Raw genomic sequence first — 18,026 nt, 5'->3', positions numbered from 1 at the left:
GACGCGTCTTATTGTAGTTTTCTTCCTATTGTCAAAGCTGATTTTTTGAATATTTTTTCAGTACTCTTTTCTATTATGTTTACTAGTGTTGTCATTGTAATTTTATAGTCATTTTGTTAATTTGTATAGGAGGTCCCGCTTGCGGTTTTTATAACCATGGGACCTCCTCCTGTATATACTGTGTACCCATATCATGTTTGTTTAATAAAACTTATTTTTTTATTTCAATTAGTGCACCGCTACAACTCGGTTCTTGGTGTAACCTTGAAGGTGTAACTAATGTCGATGGGGTGCGCGTTGTTTCACAGTAACATTCCGAAGAAATGGTTTAACAAACCAAGGAGGATTCTTTAAACTTGCGGGTTCGCTCAAACTTTTACGGCATACCCCCCGGCAGCTGGAGAAGGTTTTAGAACATACACTTTTATTGGTTTCAACTGCCTCTCACGTCCCCCCGCAGGTACAAGTACACGGTGCGTTCGTACTACGGAGACCCAAACAGCACGAGTGTGGTGTTCAGTGCGATTTCCGTGGCCAGGCACAAGGCGCGGCAAGGATTCGGTAAGCAATATCTGAGGTCGAGACATTTTCTGAAATCAGACGGGTTTTACGCTCTACTGGGCCAAATGTGGTTTAGGACGCACTGTAGTGGAGGAAAAGGAATTATTTTATACTACTTTGGGGTTTTACCGAGTACCAATATTTTCTGTTCCACCAAAAGAACATCCGCCGGGACTGGGATCGGATCAGTATTGTAGCGCTGAGATGGTAAGCGTCTTAGTCACTTAGATGACTAAGTGACTAAGGCGTTTACTCGCCTAAACGCAAACGCCAGGAGTATCGGGAACAAAACAGGTTACGCATATGTGTAATTACATATTCTTCAAGCCATATGCAAGACATAAATATATGTGCCTATTTGTGGTCTTGGCACCGTAACAGGTTAGGCATAAGTGTATTTATATATTCTTGAAGCACTGTGGAAGACATGCCTTATACGCTGTGTAAAGCAATGCGCGAGCGCTCTGAGTTAGCGACTAAGGCGTTGTGCGGCTGAACCCAAGGGCGGTGGTTCCAAAATAGCCTCCGCGTCTGCTTTTAGGGTCTGAAAGCTAAAAGCCAAAATACCCATGGATGGAAATTTTAGGGCAGCTGAAGGACCCCAAGGTGGCCAACAATAATCCCGAGCCCACCTCTGCGTCGCCCTTCATAGCCCAGTGCAGATTCGTCGCATACAACCTGCAAAGTGTGAGCCAAGGCACAGCGCGCTGCGTTTTTCCTACCCCGAAGAGTATATCAAACATTTCTGAAGTTGCCTCGACTCAGCAGCTACTACCACGCGACGGCAGGGCTGCAAGATACGAACTGCTCGAACGCGCTGCGCGTAAAGACATAGACCCCTCGACAACCGCAAACCCTGAAAACGAATTGAGGGACCCTACAAAAGACCACACTTTCACTCCTCCAAGAAAAAGGCCAGACAAACATGCTACCACGGTCATAATGACGTCGAAGTTTCACCAGGCCACTAAACCAATTCGGAATTCGAAGAAACATGGAGGACGTTGTAATACATTGTTGAAGAAACCTGGAGGACATTGCGTTAGGCGCGAACGCACGACGTCACTGAAACTACATCGGAAATCAGTGCCCATTCTTGACAACACGAACTGTTATGCCTCTGACCAATTCGTGGACGTAGCCATTATAGAAAAAAACAGATCGAAGGTTCGAAGAAAGGCAAAGAGTAGAAGAAAGCGAAGACCGAAGATCAAGAAAAAAGACGAAATCAGGCATCGGCTGGATACAAACGAGATACTGACTAAATATCTTCGCCCCAAGACTAGGTTACGGAACATTATATTTGTTGACAGTAGCTTCAAGACTCTGCTTCATTTCGCTTACACGAACTCATGCGGGGAGGAAAATGTTGGAAATTTCAATGACGATGAAGACGATGCAAATACCGCGCGCAACAGACGCATAGGAAGAAGATAAAGACGACCAGGCGCGGCTACAAGATGGACGCTTTTTAGACGGTTTCCTGTACATAATGTAAATATATGTGCTTTTTATTGACGACGGCCTCCTTCCTTGCCTCCCTGGACGTTCTTCCACAATTTCTGCTTATTGACCACGGGTTTGGATTTCCGAAGGCGGGCATTCATTGAATGTGGCCGGAGGAGTCTTGCTGTAATATTATCTAGTTCGTATGAAGGAAAATAGCCGCGTGGTACTGTCCGTGTGCAGCGTACACAACGGATACACAAAAAATTGGGTAGATTACGCAAAAAAAAGCTGTGGAGACCTGTTAAAATTAACGATGGCTAGTTCCCAACAGGCTCGAGAAAACGCATATTCAAGTTTCGTGCTTGCCGTGAGCTTTAGAAGGTCGCATTGAGGCATATGCTGTTTTGGGCACTGTGCCAAGAGTCTTGTCTTGCAGACATTGAACTACTCAAATACAGTTGCTAGGTCAGTCCACCAAATGGTGGCCCGCAGCGTCCTGCATAGATGACAACCGCAGTCAACCTACAAGCTAAAGGGCCGCTCTGTTCATACGGCGGTCAATATGGAGTGGAGAAATTGCGAACCAGACTGAAAGTACGCAGGCTAGATAGCTCCTTCCCACCTCTCCCGCACCTGATAGCAGCTGCTTTAGTGAACTGTCGCTTTGTATTTGATGGCAGAACTAAGGCAATGGAAACTCCTCTGCAGCTGCAGCTCCCTTGCTAGCTTGCTCCATTGCACACTCGCTTGCTTGCTTGCTTGGTTGCTCGCTTGCTTGCTTGCTGGCTTGCTGGCTTGCTTGCTCGCCTGCTGGGTTGCTAGCTTGCTCGCTAGCTTGCTTGCTTGCTCGCTTGCTCGCTCGCTTGCTTGCTTTCTGCTACACCGCACCACGCTTTATTGGTCGTGACCAGTTCACCCGGAAGAGACAACCCCATTAATAAATTTTCTCGACAAAAGCGAATAGTGACCGTCATCGGCTTCAACACGGATACCAAACTTGCCGCCACTTTGAACTTAAAAACACCCAAACAGAACATTTTGATTCTTCTGGGATTTCAACCCGGGATGCCATAGCTGACGCCAGTGAGTTACACTGCGCCACTCGGAGCGGGACCTGCGGGCGAACAGAAGCTAGCCTGGTGCGACCCACATGCACGTGATTCCCCGAGCCCGGAAGAGCTAATAGCAATCCACGGTGAGCTCCCGCTCTGCAGGGGCTGTCGCACGAACTGCGGCCACTTTACAGCTCGGTAAAGAAACTGGCGCCAAAACACGAAGAAAAGTGAAGGGACGCTAAAATGATATAGTAGCAAAGAAGCCTTTCATAACCACCCGGATTACCGCTTCGAAAGCAGTAAGAAAAGGTATTAAGTTCCCGCAAAATCTTATCTTCCCTCACACTCTCTATGGTGTATCGATTGTGAGGGAAGGGCCCCTGGATGCGAGAATTGGCAGTAATAAAACTATAGTAATTAAAATACATGAATTAAATCACTTTTTGCAGTTATGAGCATTATAATAGATTAGTTTTGAGGGTTGGTAATTTAAAAATGTAATAAATTGTTTCAGGATAGTTTTTCGTGAAAATTACTCATTACTGCCATAATTACTTTTGGCTACGATATAGCCTGCCCGCCTCTTCAAGGGCACAAAAAGTTGGCCAAGAAAAGTCGACTAAGTAGTGAGTCTCTAGGCATGGGAGGACTAGAACGGGGAAGAAAACAATGCTTCGATGAAAGCTTTGCCTCTTTGCCGGTCCCTCATCCTTCGCTTTTCATGCGTTCAGGGAGTTACGTGGCCATGGTGTAACTTATGCTATTGGGTGAGGACACAGCTTCCAAAACAAACGTGTACTCGTCGTTTTAATAAAGTCCCCAAACTGTCGCCGCTGAGACCGTTGACTGCAGTGCGCTCCAGCGGCATAGAAAAAGCAGCTGCCCGAGCGGCGGCCACTCGGAGATGTTCGACCTTTCCGGCTCCTTGTCGGGTCATCTCGGCATCTTCTGCAGTCGCTCGTCTGCTCGGTGTCTGCTTGCCGCTGTCGGCCTATTCCGCCGGCCGGTGGAGCAGACAATAATTTGAACAAAGCCATGTGAAACCCTTTGACCTCGCTCCATTATTTCAACGTGTTCTGGGCATGTGTTTTTAGTTGGTAACAATCAAAACAAGGTATAAACACTACACCGACAGGAATGTGGCCGTGGTAGACGTTGAGTACTCACACAAGTGAGATTACATGCTTGCACAACGAGAAACATGGGATACAAATGAGGTATTAAGTACGTACTGTAACGGCTGAAAAGAAAACGTCACATTAATTAGGGTTTCCTGCAATCCTAACGAAATAAAACGTGCTCTGCAGCCATCCCCAGCAAAAAATGATGTTACTTGCAGTCGGAATTTCTCTAAGAGAGTGGTTGCGTGAAAGGGTACTTTTCGGAGCACGGAGAGGACGTACTACTAAATGTCGAGGAGATGCGCGCTCGGAAGCGATGCAGTGCCGTCAACTTTACCGTTGGCTACAGCCTGCCAGCTACCCAGTCCAAGCAGCGGCAAAAAGAAAGCGTCCGCTGCCCGAACAATGCCCCGACGTACAAGGAAAGTAGCACATTTTCTGAAATCAAATAAACTATTGGTGAATACGCTGATGTTTCTTCGTCCTAAATGACGTTGCACAACTTGGGTAAGTTTACGCACTAAGCTGCGGAGGCGAAGCGATAATGTCAAACTCACTGCCGGTGTCCAATGTTCAGAGGATATCCGCACGCGTCTAAATGAATTAGGACGCCCGAACTCTGCCAGCTGTTTTAACAATGAAATAAATTATGCGTTCAGCTCACACGCTAAGCTCACATAAACAATCTTCGTTTACCCGCATGCCGCCAGTGCCTGCGAGCCACCTTGCTAGGAAAAATCTTGGGTAAATTAGGCCAGTTGAAGCCTTGGAAGCTGCCAATCGTAGGAGTTTTTCCACCAGATGTCCTTTCAATCAAAGGTATCCGCGCATGGAGCAACCAACTTAACAGATTTTTGAGCCACTATTTCCACATCTAAAAGAATATCTTACACCGTGGCCATGGCGACACTAGTTGTGTAAACAAAAACGTGCAGATTGTGCTCAAGGTTTCGTTGCACGGGTCACTGACGTGAGCCCGCTGCTAGAAAGGCGCCTTTTGTCATCCCACGGAGATAAGCACGGAAGTGCGCGAACGATTTGTAAAGTAATTTCAAAGTAATTTCATCACTTTTGAAAAGTAATAATAATGTAATGTCAATACTTTCGGCCACCTGTAATTTTTCAATAAATTTCATTACATTTTAGGAAATTGTAGGAAAGTAGTAATTTAATTTATTTAATTTTTAGAAGTAATGTTGCCGTCTGTGCTGCGCGCTCCCTGTACACTTTCGTGCTGTTTTCTGTTGTGACCAGAGCTATTCCTGTACACGGAAATGGTCGTGGTGTTCGTGATGGCGAGTGTACTCTCGGTCATGGCACTCTTCACGATTGCATACATTGTGGTGAGTATTCTGGTGCCCTTTCTACATAAGACATGCCATATATTTGCCGTTACTGATTGAATACTTTATGCTCTCTGCTGGTATTGGAAAATGGCTGTTTTACATGGTTTTTACATGTTTTTACATTAATCCGGGATTGCAATTCTTAAGCGGTCTTGCTTTCGCTCCCCTAACCCCTTCCGCCCTGTCTGGTTGTTATGCTTCAACACACTCCATGCATCCTCTGTTTCCCATGATTTGTTTCAGGAATCCTATACTCAACGTATAGAATTTGGCAAGATAAAATTGAAGCGTGTACTCTTTTATCATACAGGGTATTTAACGAATCCGTTAGAATGCAACACTGTAATTTCTAACCAGATTATCCAGTAACCGTGTTTTGTACACGGAACTGCAGGCTGTCAAAAGACACACGTCATGCAGAAAAGTGAGGGATATTTACATGGGTCTACTTATCTCGCCAAGGCTGAATAATCAACGCGGGAAAGTTAAACGCCTTGCTGAACCACCTCATTATAAAATCACGGTTCAGTTTAGCACGCTCTGACATTCGCCATTGTAGGAGTTGGGGTCATGGCCACCGTGACCATTGCTCTCGCATTACCGCCGCCTTTATCATTGTTTAATATTGTGCGCGAAGGAATGAAATTATAGACAGCGTCTTCTGCATTTCTCGCATTTCCAGAACGGCATGCTCCACGCGTAGAAACATAGCAGGGGGAACCATGACCTGCTTCACTGTCCTTTTTATTGCAAAAATTACTATCTTTAAGCGGAAGTATGAACTCTTGTTCTTAATGCCTAGGACCGTTATGGAGCAGTATGCCTTGGAGCGTTTGTCTTTATGGACGGTAGGCTTTACTTTCTGTGTTCGTTTATAGAACCCTTTACTACCACTTGTGAATCCATTATGCCATTAGGGCATGGGTGTGTGTGATCGTGCTTGCCTGCCTGCTTGCTTGCCTGCTTGCTTGCGGGGGCGGAGCTTCTGGCCGTGCTCCGAGGGGTGCGGCCGCTCGAGGAACTGCTTTGGCCCCCAGGAAATGCCAGGGAGCGGGACAAAGTGCTCGAGGCCCTGGGAGCATACCTGGGGGCCTCGGGGCTCCACAATGCACTAAGCTACAACTCTACGTAACTGGCCGGGTCGCAGTGGAGTGTAGCTGTTAGGGTAGAATTCCTGTGTGTGTGTGTGTGTGTGTGTAAGTGTGCAGGTGTCCTACTCCTTCGTGTTCTGTATTTTGATATTTATTTATTTGTCTAATGTTTCGTTTTTTGGTGTGTTTTTTTCCTTTCACCTAACGTTGTATATAGGTTATTCTTGCCCATGTTTTATATATTTATGTTAGCCCTCTACCCTATCCCCCTATTCCTATGTACTCTTTCCTCCCCATCCCACCTCCCCTACACCAGCAGGCGTTCCGGTGTCCACCCCTAGGCGAGACAATTTACGCCTGTTGGTGGACCTTCCTTTCTTGTTTCTGTGCAATAAATACATACATACATACATACCTGCTTGCGGGAGCGCGCGCGTGCGCGCGTTTTGGTGCGTGTGTGTGCGTGTGAGCATGCGCGGATTCGTGCATGCGTTTGCATACCCTTGCACCCTTCATTATTTTTATCAGATAGTCCCATGTTTTCTTACAGAAGATTCTTTAATTACCTTGCCGATGTTGACTTATAACATACTCCCCATGATCTCACTTGTCCTCATGTTCCGCCACAAAACAATGGCGGTATTGTGGGGTTTTTAACAACTTGCATACCAATATTTCTTACTTTTAATTATGGCCCTATACACCAACTTCCATAGTTTCATTTTATTGTAGTGGATTTTTTAGATTCCATTTGATTATCGCCTCATAGCATCCCACCATTGGCATGGCGCTCTTTGCCCTCGTCGGCCTTGCGCCATAAAGCCCTAAATCACCATCATCGTGCATGCGTGTATGCGCGTGCATGTGCCTGAGCCCGTGCACAAGCGCGCGTGCGTGTGCGTGTGGGTGTGCGCGTGTGCACGTGTGGGCGTGTGTGTGTGTGTGTGTGTGTGCGTGCGTGCGTGCTTGTGTGTGTGTACGCGTGTGCTTGCGTGCGTGTGTGTGCGCGTGTGTGCGGGTGTGTGTGCGCGTGTGCGCGTGTGCGCGTGCGTGTGTGCGTGTGTGCGTATGTGGAGGGGGCGCCGCCCGCCGCAGGACTTTTTCACATATATTCTGTCAGTCAGGGAGGCTTTGTGTTTTCGAAAGGCTCGAAATTGAAGTAATGCATTAATAATGGTGGCGACATGGCGACCTGGGTCGCATAAGGTTCCAAGATTTGTGGTTTTAAGGGTGTTCTAATTTACAAAGGTCTCATCTGAACAACTGCGAAACCATACTGCGGATGAAATAATCACGAAGTCATACAGCGCTCATGAGTACGTGAAGTAGTGCTTGAGAAAAATTGGAACACGTGTGCCGGTGGTGTTTCTTGGACGGCACAGGAGACTATTCAGAGAACTGAACTGTTATGAAAAACGAGAGATTGGGGTGTTTAAAACCTTCAATGATAAAATTCTGGTAGAGTTAAATACCACTTTCCTATTTTGCTTTAAAAACATTCAATAAGCGTCGGTTAATAGCTGGTGGTTGGTCAAGTGTAGTTATGTCGCGGGAGTGAACGAGTAATAAACTATGCCTCTAGGTGATTGCACTAAGGGTAAACAGGCGAACATAAAAATCAGTGTGAGTATTTTGTTAAAATTGTGCTATGATTTGAAACCGCACTCGGCTACATACTGTGGAGAAGAATTGGTGTGTAAAAAAGTGAAATTTTTTTGAAATAGGGAGGTCATTGTGCAATAAGGTTCTCAACACCTAGTATTAAAGTCCGTGAAGCACCGGTAAGGACTATCTCAGTTCCTGTTAGGTGCCCAAAATCTCAGGCGAAATATGCTGATTTTTGTGTTGGTGCAGGTCCACGCTTTGGGCTTATCGGCCATCCCTGGCCTACCTTTCGGCGAATTGGTTGTTAACGGCGGTCCGGAAGCGTGGCAAGAGAATCAGGCTCAGGGTGACCACCGGCGCCCCCAGATAATCGGAGCGCCCAGGCGCCAACTTGCCGAGCGGTCCGAGGTGTCCGCTCGTGGGGACAACTGAGGAATGCTGAATACGCTACTGAAGTTCCCTTGTTTTCCGTTTGTTTTTGTTACTAATTGTACAAACAAAACAACTGCCAGCCAATTCGCATATCCCCGTTGCAGCGTAGCCTGCTGTTCAGCCAAAGAGTAATAAACAAATATTCGTGTTAAGTAATAAAAAGAACTGCGGCCTTTGTCGAGTGTTGGCCTCTATATTCCGTCTGACGAATTTTGATGTACATACGCAGCAGCATCACGATTACGGTCACAATATGCGCGCAAGTGCTATCTCGCGTGGCAGAGGTTAACGACCTTGGTGCCAATTTTGACAACAAACTTCTCGTATACATATCTTGCTCATTACTCGTAGGGCTCTTCGATCCTTTGGGGTTGTGTGTCGTATATGCAAGGAGTTCAAAGAACTGAATTCTGTTCACAAGCTCTACACTACTATTTGTCGCTGGCAGCTTGAGTATACTAGTATTGTTTGGAATAGCACATGTGAAAAAAACTGTATGCTCATTGACAGGGTTCAAATAATGTTTATGTCTATCTTTAACCATCGCTTCCACCGGTAATAATAACTTTGGATCATCTTCTGCATTGACGCTACCACGATTAATATCTATGCTGAATAAGGCGGATCTACTTTATCTATCCAAAATTATATACTGCTCAGTGTGCTGTGTAGTGCTGCTTGAGCAACCACTCTATGTGCCGCAGAAGTTGACCAGGCAACATGACGCTTTTCGAAATATAAATGTCTGCGTGGCATGCGCCCTCTGTCCCGAATGCACTGTTTGTACAACCAGTACTCTGAATACTTAGATATATTTAATAATTACCCGACTCTATTTCGCAAGCATGGGCGTGAACTTGCTAGGCCATAACTTTACGGTGTTTCATTTTTGTCTTCCTGATGTACAACTGGCTCTTATGCTGTCATTTCGGCGTGAAGCGCGAGCAACACAAGACTTTTTCCTTCTTTGTTCTTTGTTAATAGTTTTTTTTATTTTATCGTATCTTTCCATGTATACACACAAAGCGAATAATTTCTTCTCTTTTTCTTCTGGTAGTGGGAGGTTCACGTCGAAGGGCTGCGGAAGCTTGAAGGCATCTTCCGATGCGGGTACAAAGTCGTCAACCGCTATGACGTCACTTGCTTCTTGCGCTTCATTGAGGATCGCAATTGCAGCGCCCGTGTGCGGTTTCTGAGCTTCAGTTCTAAGAAAAGAAATAACGGATAGTCATGGCGTAATGATCACATATAAATTTTATTCCATTTTAAACATAAAACAACCTTATTATACTGCACAAAATCGGCCCATATGGAAATTAAAACAAAATGTTTGTGGGGACTACATGTAATATGATTTTCTTGTGCGCCGAAAAACTAAGTTTACTGATTCACGATGCCGAATAACGAAAGCGCAGCGAGCCCACCACTCTGAACCCCAGCTGTCCCGGTGTACGTCTTATCACGCAGAAATGGGTTTCTGCAGAAATTCACCCAGGATTCAGGCCTGCAATTTCATGGTTGCACTGTTTAGGAAAGTGTCGCAACAGATAGTAACAACAAATAGCAGAAAACGTGTGGCAGCAGCGCTGCACAGAACATCACAATACAGTACTGCTATGGGAAGATTGCTTCAGCTCGCAAGCACGGGAAAGAACGATCACTGAAAGCGTTGTAATGCAATAGAGAAGAACGCGAGATAGACAACGTGAAGCGTTTAAATGTGACTGGTGCACAATACTTGTGCTAATGGATTACGCTTAGAATTCCGGGAGTATTTGACACCACTTGATCCCAGGCAAACCTGAGGTGAAATCTAACGATACCTGTCAAATAAGATTAGACCATTTTTTTTCAAAGCACGGGGATGCCTTCTTAACAACTCCAAGTGCACGTATTAACCGTACGATAGAATCGCCTTACCTTGTGGAAATGAGAGGAAAATGGTGCAGTGAAATGAAACGCGTACGATAATAGCTGTTGCAACCGTTTACAGCACATCGTTTTTGTGGGTATTTTGCAATATATATTTTGCAATAGCTCTCGTTCTATGCAATGTACCGCAGCATTCATAAAAAACCATCATATTATCAGATTCGATGGCAGTTATATCGGCATTACCTTCCTCTTCCGACTCTGCATTGTACAGCACACTATTATTTTTTGTTCCTGTACACGTAAAGGAGGTACGCTTGTCTTGGGTCCCTGGCCATACGGACATCAGGGACAACGAGCTAGCGGACCATTCAGATAATGTCCCTCTCACAGCTCCCATTCAATTCGGAATTCCTAATCTGGCTCTATTTGCATCTTCGACATTAAGACGATATTGGCATTTAGACGCTACTCGTTCAGACTCACTTTTATCATTTGAAGAGTACCAACATTTAAAGTTCGGGTGGAATGTTCATTTTTTGCGTTCTCGGCAATGCGAGGTGACCCTCACCGAGCTGCGCTGCTGGACCCCAAGGCTTAATTTCTATCTATTCAGATCAGGACTCTCACCTACGGTACTACGTGTGCGGTGCCAGGTCCCTGAAACAATCGAACATTTTTTTGTCGACTGCCGCCGTTTCTCAACAGCTAGACAACTGCTTTTGATGGGCCCAATTGAGCATTCCGGGTTGACTTTTTCGATTCCACTTATATTATCTATTGGCGCATCAAATTTGGGGTTTGCAAAAAGAGATATATTTATAATTGCATTCAAAATTTTCTTTCTGCTTCAGCTCGTTTGAATTGCTGAAGCGTGCTAATTAATTGGTAATTTGGGTTTTATCCATAACTGAGTTCCCTTTTACAGCCTGTTTAGGGAAATAATTTAATATTTTGAAGTGCCTACGTATTTAACAACCGATTTAATCCTGACAATGCCTTTTGGTACGTCCCAAATCTTTGAGGACATCATCATCATCACCATCCTCATCAACAACTGTTGAGAGTAACAGCGGCTTGACCAAGAACTACGGCCGCTCATTGATTTCTTGGAGGGATACACTTCGATTGCACCTAAGCTATTCTCCAGAGGGCTTTCCTCCGATTGAATGTTCGATTGAATAATAATGTATAATACAACATAAACTTCACCCGGAACAGCAGAAGCATCATGCTTGTACTTCGAAATGTTCTACGAGAAGACGTTTTGCATGCTTGCCACGATGAACCCTCGGCCGGTCACTTGGCCTAAACTCGAACATTTGCATGCGCCTAACAAAGCTCATACTGTCCTAGACTCTCCAGTGTAGTTAGTACATCCTTACCTGCAGGAATTGCCAGTGACGCAAAATGTTATTGAACCGACCTGACGGCTTGCTTCAGCCCATTCAAATACCTGCGAGGCCATTCGAACAAGTTGGAATAGATCTTATTGACCCCGTCCCAACATCTTCGCAATGTAACAAATGGATTATCGTGGCTACCGATTACCTGACCCGGTATGCCGAAACAAAGGCTGTCTCGCGGGGCATCGCAGAAGAAGTAGCCCACTTTTGTTGAAAACATCGTGCTTCGACCCGGTGCTCACACTTTCGTTATCACGGACAGGGGCACAGCCTTAACAGCCAAGCTGGTGAGCACCATCATCACGCTGAGTGGTACATCCCAGCGACGAACGACAGCCTACCACCCTCAAACCAACGGGCTTACGGAGCGCACGAATAAAACAATTGCCGACATGATACACGTGTGTGTCGATGCCGAAAACAGGACCTGGGACGCGGTTCTACCTTACGTCACGTTCTCCTACAATACGCAACAGGAAACGACGCGGATGACACCTTTCCGTCTTCGATACGGTCGAGAGTTTCTAGTATAGAATCTTCTGAAGTTTTGCTACACAGCTCCATCACCATCGACAGCCATTGGCCTGCGGCTGCGAACCATCTTAACAAACCGAGGCCAGTCTCCTTTGACTGGCATCATCATCTTCAATAGATCGCGCTTGACGAGCACACGAATTGATTTTTTTTCTTCATTTTACCACTAGACGTTCCATGAAATGCCACCGTCACGGTCGCTTCTCTCCTACCTTGACGCTCGAGTCTCGTCCTTGGGGGTAGACGGATCCCACATCTACCATGCTGCACGCCGTGCTACCTCACAATTTAAGGGACGACACTTCACCTCCCTTCAACTTGACCCAGTGCGCCGCAGAGGCGCGGCAGCTTGCGCGTCAGAGGATGTGGCCACAACGGCACTTTGACGCTGCGCGTTACAATCTCAGGAATAGACACGTGGAGTTTGTAGAAGGCGACAAAGTCTGAATATGGACGCCGGATCGTCGACGGGGACTATCGGAAAAGCTGCTCTGACGATTTTAGGGCATTACAGTGCAAAAAAGTAAGCGACGTGAATTACAAAGTTTTTTCGTCGTGCTCTTCTTCTAGAGAACGCCGCCTGCCCCAACCCGAAGTAGTTCAGGTGGTACGCATGAAGCCGTATTTCTCCGGATTACGACTTTTGGAACCTCAGCGCTACGTGACCCCGCCATCTATGCTGAACACTATACGGTGACTGTAAACATCGGGAGGATGCTCTCTTAGGAGGGGCAAATGGCACGTGCACAAGACGTTTGAAGGGGGCGAAGATGAAGGGAACGCCAGTCAGGCGTGTGGTGTGAGGAAGCAAGGGACGGCTTCGCTGAGTTTCCAGGAGGCACAAGTTCGCCTTATTAAATTACCTTCACTCACCCGGACCTTTTCGTCCTTATTCTGGCTACGTGACGCTATACTAGAGGAAAATCTGGCGCCACTGTGTAGGGGAGCCTTGCTTCGGCGAGTGTTCGATAAAGCACTGGGCAGGCACGTTACACTTGTCCTCGGCATATCGCGCATGAATAGGCTGAACAGTTGGCTCCTGCTGCAAAAAAAAACAACAATATTACCGTACAAGGATCATCAAGTTTGATTTGTCATTATAAAATTGAACCTCCAGAAAGATTAATTTCTCAGTAATCAGGTAGACGCTTCATGCACGATGCAGAAGAAAGGAATGTTACATTTTGTTGATTTTTGCTTCGACACAAAAAAGAAGCCATATGGCCAGCTTAGGCAAGTAAGTCAGAACGCCAATAGCGGCAATGGCGCCGCGCACGGCGGCCTACGACTACAGCGACCAATTTCTCTCTAGTATATACTAGTATGAAACTCTATGCTCCAATCGCGCATCCCATTACTCCCGGTGTTGATGTGGCTAGAATTAGGTTCTGAACCTCTTTTCGACCGAGGCTTCGCTACCAGTTACATTTAACTTGGACTGCCCGGATAGTGCGAGCATCCCTATTACGACAAAGTGACGAACACGGCAAGCTTCAAAACTGAGGGCGAAGCTCCTCCAAGTTGAGCGTCTCGGATGTCGTGAAGGGCTTAGCCCCTGTGTACGCCTCAGATAGCGGAAGGTACGATTCTGAGCGAAGCTGGAAGGCTTATCTGACCCTTTCTACGGCTGACTACATAATGGTAAATGCGGGGCACGGATATCTCTGAGGTATCGAAAGTGGGAAACCAAAGATTTCTTCGGATGCCAAAGGTACTGGTGCATGAAAAGGAAAGCGAAATTGCTCTGAGCTACTCGAATCTTGGATATTGCCCAATCATAATGCAAGAGAAATACTAGTTACTGATGTAGTTGCTCAGGCCACCAAATTTGTCGCATGGTGTTTCTCTTTTTGCTCCCTTTGTAAAACTAAATGCTGCGTTATCCACCGGATAAGCCACTTCCAGTGCATTTTTTAGCGAGTCCAGGGAATGCAGAAAAGAAATGACAGTATATCAACTCCGTGGGTGATGGCGAGGATGCGGAGTACGGCGACTCGAAATGACATCCAAGTTGCGCACCGAGTGACACCCGATTTGCGCCCCGACCGTGATTCGATTTTAGCCGTGAGTTGCACTGGATTATACCCCAACTAAAACTGCAAGTCACAGCTCAAGTCGAATTTCGCTTGATTTTTGCGTGATGGTGGTGTGCGCACTCACAGACGCGGGCGGACATTGGGAGGTACTAAGGTACTCCGCACCGCTACAGACGAGTGGGTAAGCCGTTTGACCCTCGTGTACTAACTCAAGGTCGCAGCCCAGGTAATAAAAAAAATGCGGTTGTAGCCCAATGGGTAAGACAACTTACACTAGGTATGTCTGGTCTACCAGGCACAGGCTCGAATCCTGCCGGTGCCTGCGTGATTTTTTCCGATTGTAATTGCTATGCGCACGAACGTGGACGGACATTGTGTGTTTCTAAGGTGCTCCGCACCTAAAAGAGGTTGGAGAAAATTCCTTCAATGTCCTTTGAAACCAAGTACAGTAGAACCACGCTCTTGCCTTCCTCTCTGCTGTGTTTTCGCGGCTGCTACGTTGTTTTTTTTTCTAGTCCGGGTGCAGCTCACATAGGGTCCCTTGAATTCAAATCCTCAATCTTATTTCGCGGATCAGAGTACGTTCTCGGATCCCTCGTCGCAATCTGACACTCCTAAGTCGCCAGGGCAACTTGCGCGTACAGCTATTTTGACGTTTTCGTGCCTTGGCCCGACTTCGCTACAGAGCTGATGGCATGAAACCACACAGGAGTGCGATTCATCCCCAGTAAATGGCCCTGTGTTACTCTATGCTGCCACCATCATCACCGCGCTCACAACGGGAGTTTCACTTGGAATGCCGGAAGTGCGTGTTTGCCACGAAACACCACCGCAAGAATCACATGCGCTCTCGTCGTCATCACACGTTTCAAGCTTCCGAGCCCCATTCAACTTGCAACCGAAAACTCAGTCGTGCCTTGATGAAGTCGCGAGAGGCGTTTTCCCTTCAGCTTGACGCACTATACAGTAGACAAGCAGCTAGCCCTGAAGAGAGTCAACATCGTTAGGCACATAGCATTGCCAGGCGTGGTGTTTTCCAGCGTGGGGTTCCTGACAGTTTGCACAGGTTAAGTTCTCGGATTCGCAATTGTCAGTTAGATGACCTTGTGCTGCACGTTTTGCGCACGTCCATTTACCACGACAAGACGTTGTTCCGTGACCAAACCGCTGACACTTGAAGCAGCGACGTGGGTTTGGCCTGAAGGGCCGGACCGGGCATCTCATGAAGCCCGCGTTGACCAACTCAGGAAGTGTTGAGCAGTGAAACGTCAAGATTAAGTGTTTGGGTGGTATTATCGAGTCGTTTCGGCGTATGGTTATGCGCCTCACTGCCCTCACGCGCTGATCATGAAGGCCCTCGACCAGATCAGCTTCAGTTTCGCTTTTAAGATCCCAATCAGAGATCCCACCCTGGCAGTTATTGAGGCAGTGATGGGGCGTGATCTTGATGTCAACATCCACCATGCGCGTCTGTTGGAGGTTAGCGGGCTGCTGGTGGTTGGCTACCTCGATCAGGAGTTCTGCTGTTTTCAGTTTCGTAGCCTTCTACGACTCGCCGACAAGGCTTTCAAGATACTTGTAGATTAGAAACACGAACTGGAAAGTGATTGGCTTTGTCTTATCAAGAGATTCTATCATTAGAAAGCGCGCGAAATTATCAGGCTTTGGGAGCGAAACTGATTGCAAAGGAGGAAAAGGAACTTCAGTGGGGCCCTTTTGCAGGGACCGATAACGTATTTGCGGAGGTTTAGAAAACGCTATATATCATAGTATAGAAGCAGGAGACGGGGGTACTTTCTTCGCTCGGGTTACCCTGATACCTAGAGAGGTCCGGAGCTCCCTGCCTGCTAAACGGACAGGGAGCCAACCCGCCAGAACTTGACCTGGGCTCCAACGGCCACCGTTTGAGGTTTCTGCCCTTCAACAACTCATTACCACAGTCAGGTACAGCGTGAGTATGGGGGCTCGGGGTGCATGGTGCCACCAATACCTTCACCAAGATTACTCAAGGTGCCCCGTGCAGGGACGTACTTAAAATGCCTTACTTATCATTGTGTATTGTGTGCTAAAAATGGTATGTGGAAGCCTATGTTATGCCTTTTGTGAAGTTGTACTCTGAAACTTTGCGATTTTTATAAGTATGAGTGATAGCGTGTTTTATAGGTTGTACTGTTTGTTGTGTAAATTTTTATTGTTTGGTATTGAGTTTAAAGCTGCATTTATTATCTTTGAACATGGTAACAAATGCACTGTTTGTCAATTATAGTTAGGTGAACATGCCCTTGTCAGGGTATAAAAGCTATAGCCTCTGATCCTGTTCCTGTAAAGACTCAGGACAATATAATCCTTCCTTCTTCTGCTGCTTCTTCTTCTACGAGTTTTCCTTGGGTCGCACACATCACAACAAAAAAGTTCCTAATCAGAGGTGCTCCAGCACTACGCCCACGGTTTTAAATTTAGCATTGCGTGGAGTCACCAGAAAACAACAAAATTGCTCCCATACAGCACTCTTTATACGCGGACGACATGAGTGTGGGTAACTAAGTATTCTTTGGGGCATATTGAAACCACTCTATAAGTAGCACAAAAAATTAAATAGGGTGCTAAAAGAAAAGGCCTCCATTGCTGCCCGGCCAAATGATAAGTTCCACTCGTATTTTTCCACCCCAAACGAAACCTCAAGGCAGAGTTATTCTGGCCTAAAGGAAAACTTTCTCCCCCAAAAGTGGAAATTAATGTCATTGAGCTTCGCATTTCGCAAAGAAAGCAAGTCTTATACAACATGGCAACTTTAAAACAAGGTATTCAAATGATTCACATGATGAAAAGAATCACTAACCATAACACGGGAATGAAGGCGAAGGCAGCCCTGATGCCAAAGGATGTCTTAATATTTGGCGCCTTCCGGTTTTTAACCTGCCACAAGCTAAAACATCTAAGCTAGAGGCGCCAATCGCAACTCAGCCAAGGATGTCTTATGAACACAAATCTCGTCTAATAACGAGGCAGTCTTTAGGAATATGATTCATGAATCGTGAGATGTACGAAAAAATTCTAAAACGTTCTATCAAAAGAGCAAGGCAGGAACATTCACAGCAGCATCAACATCGATCCCACAACTCGAAACGAGACACAGGGCATCAATAGCCCATTTCTCGGCAGCCATTTTTGAGACCTGCTCAAAGTTGCCTTTTTGCCAGGTATAAGGAACCCGAAAGGAATGAGGATGGGAGATCACAATTAGGGAAATATTTACAAAAACTAGTGAAAATATAACCACAAATTCAAGCAATTTCTAAGGTAGATATTAGTTCTGGAAAAGGCAAACACAGCATTGTAGTGCTGAACAGAGACCTTCATTGTAAAAGTAGCCCAACATGAACATACCAGGAATTGAACTCCAAGCTATCACCAGATCCATTAGATAATATGACACCTTCACACCTGATGGTCCCGATGCTATACAACACCCGCTTATCATTTTCACAAATTTTCAAGAAGCACGCAGCAAATTATAC

General features: G+C 46.2%; 1 protein-coding gene across 1 annotated transcript in view; it reads left to right on the top strand.

The window, feature by feature from the left end:
• LOC144180028 (uncharacterized) overlaps nucleotides 1-8,794 on the top strand; it is a 40,229-nt gene extending 31,435 nt beyond the window's left edge. Inside the window, exons 3-5 of the mRNA XM_077708435.1 lie at nucleotides 461-561; nucleotides 5,441-5,529; nucleotides 8,478-8,794. Of these exons, the coding sequence (XP_077564561.1) occupies nucleotides 461-561; nucleotides 5,441-5,529; nucleotides 8,478-8,660 (373 nt within the window). The 3' untranslated portion in view covers nucleotides 8,661-8,794. The remainder of the gene's footprint in view (nucleotides 1-460; nucleotides 562-5,440; nucleotides 5,530-8,477) is intronic.
• The last annotated feature ends 9,232 nt before the right edge of the window (nucleotides 8,795-18,026 follow it).

This window comes from Haemaphysalis longicornis, unplaced genomic scaffold, assembly GCF_048455015.1.
Source record: "Haemaphysalis longicornis isolate Haplotype H1 unplaced genomic scaffold, Haemaphysalis longicornis Haplotype H1 scaffold_4, whole genome shotgun sequence".
Lineage (NCBI taxonomy): Eukaryota > Metazoa > Arthropoda > Arachnida > Ixodida > Ixodidae > Haemaphysalis > Haemaphysalis longicornis.
Note: the sequence above shows the minus strand (reverse complement) of the source record. Positions and strands in the feature narration are given on the sequence as shown.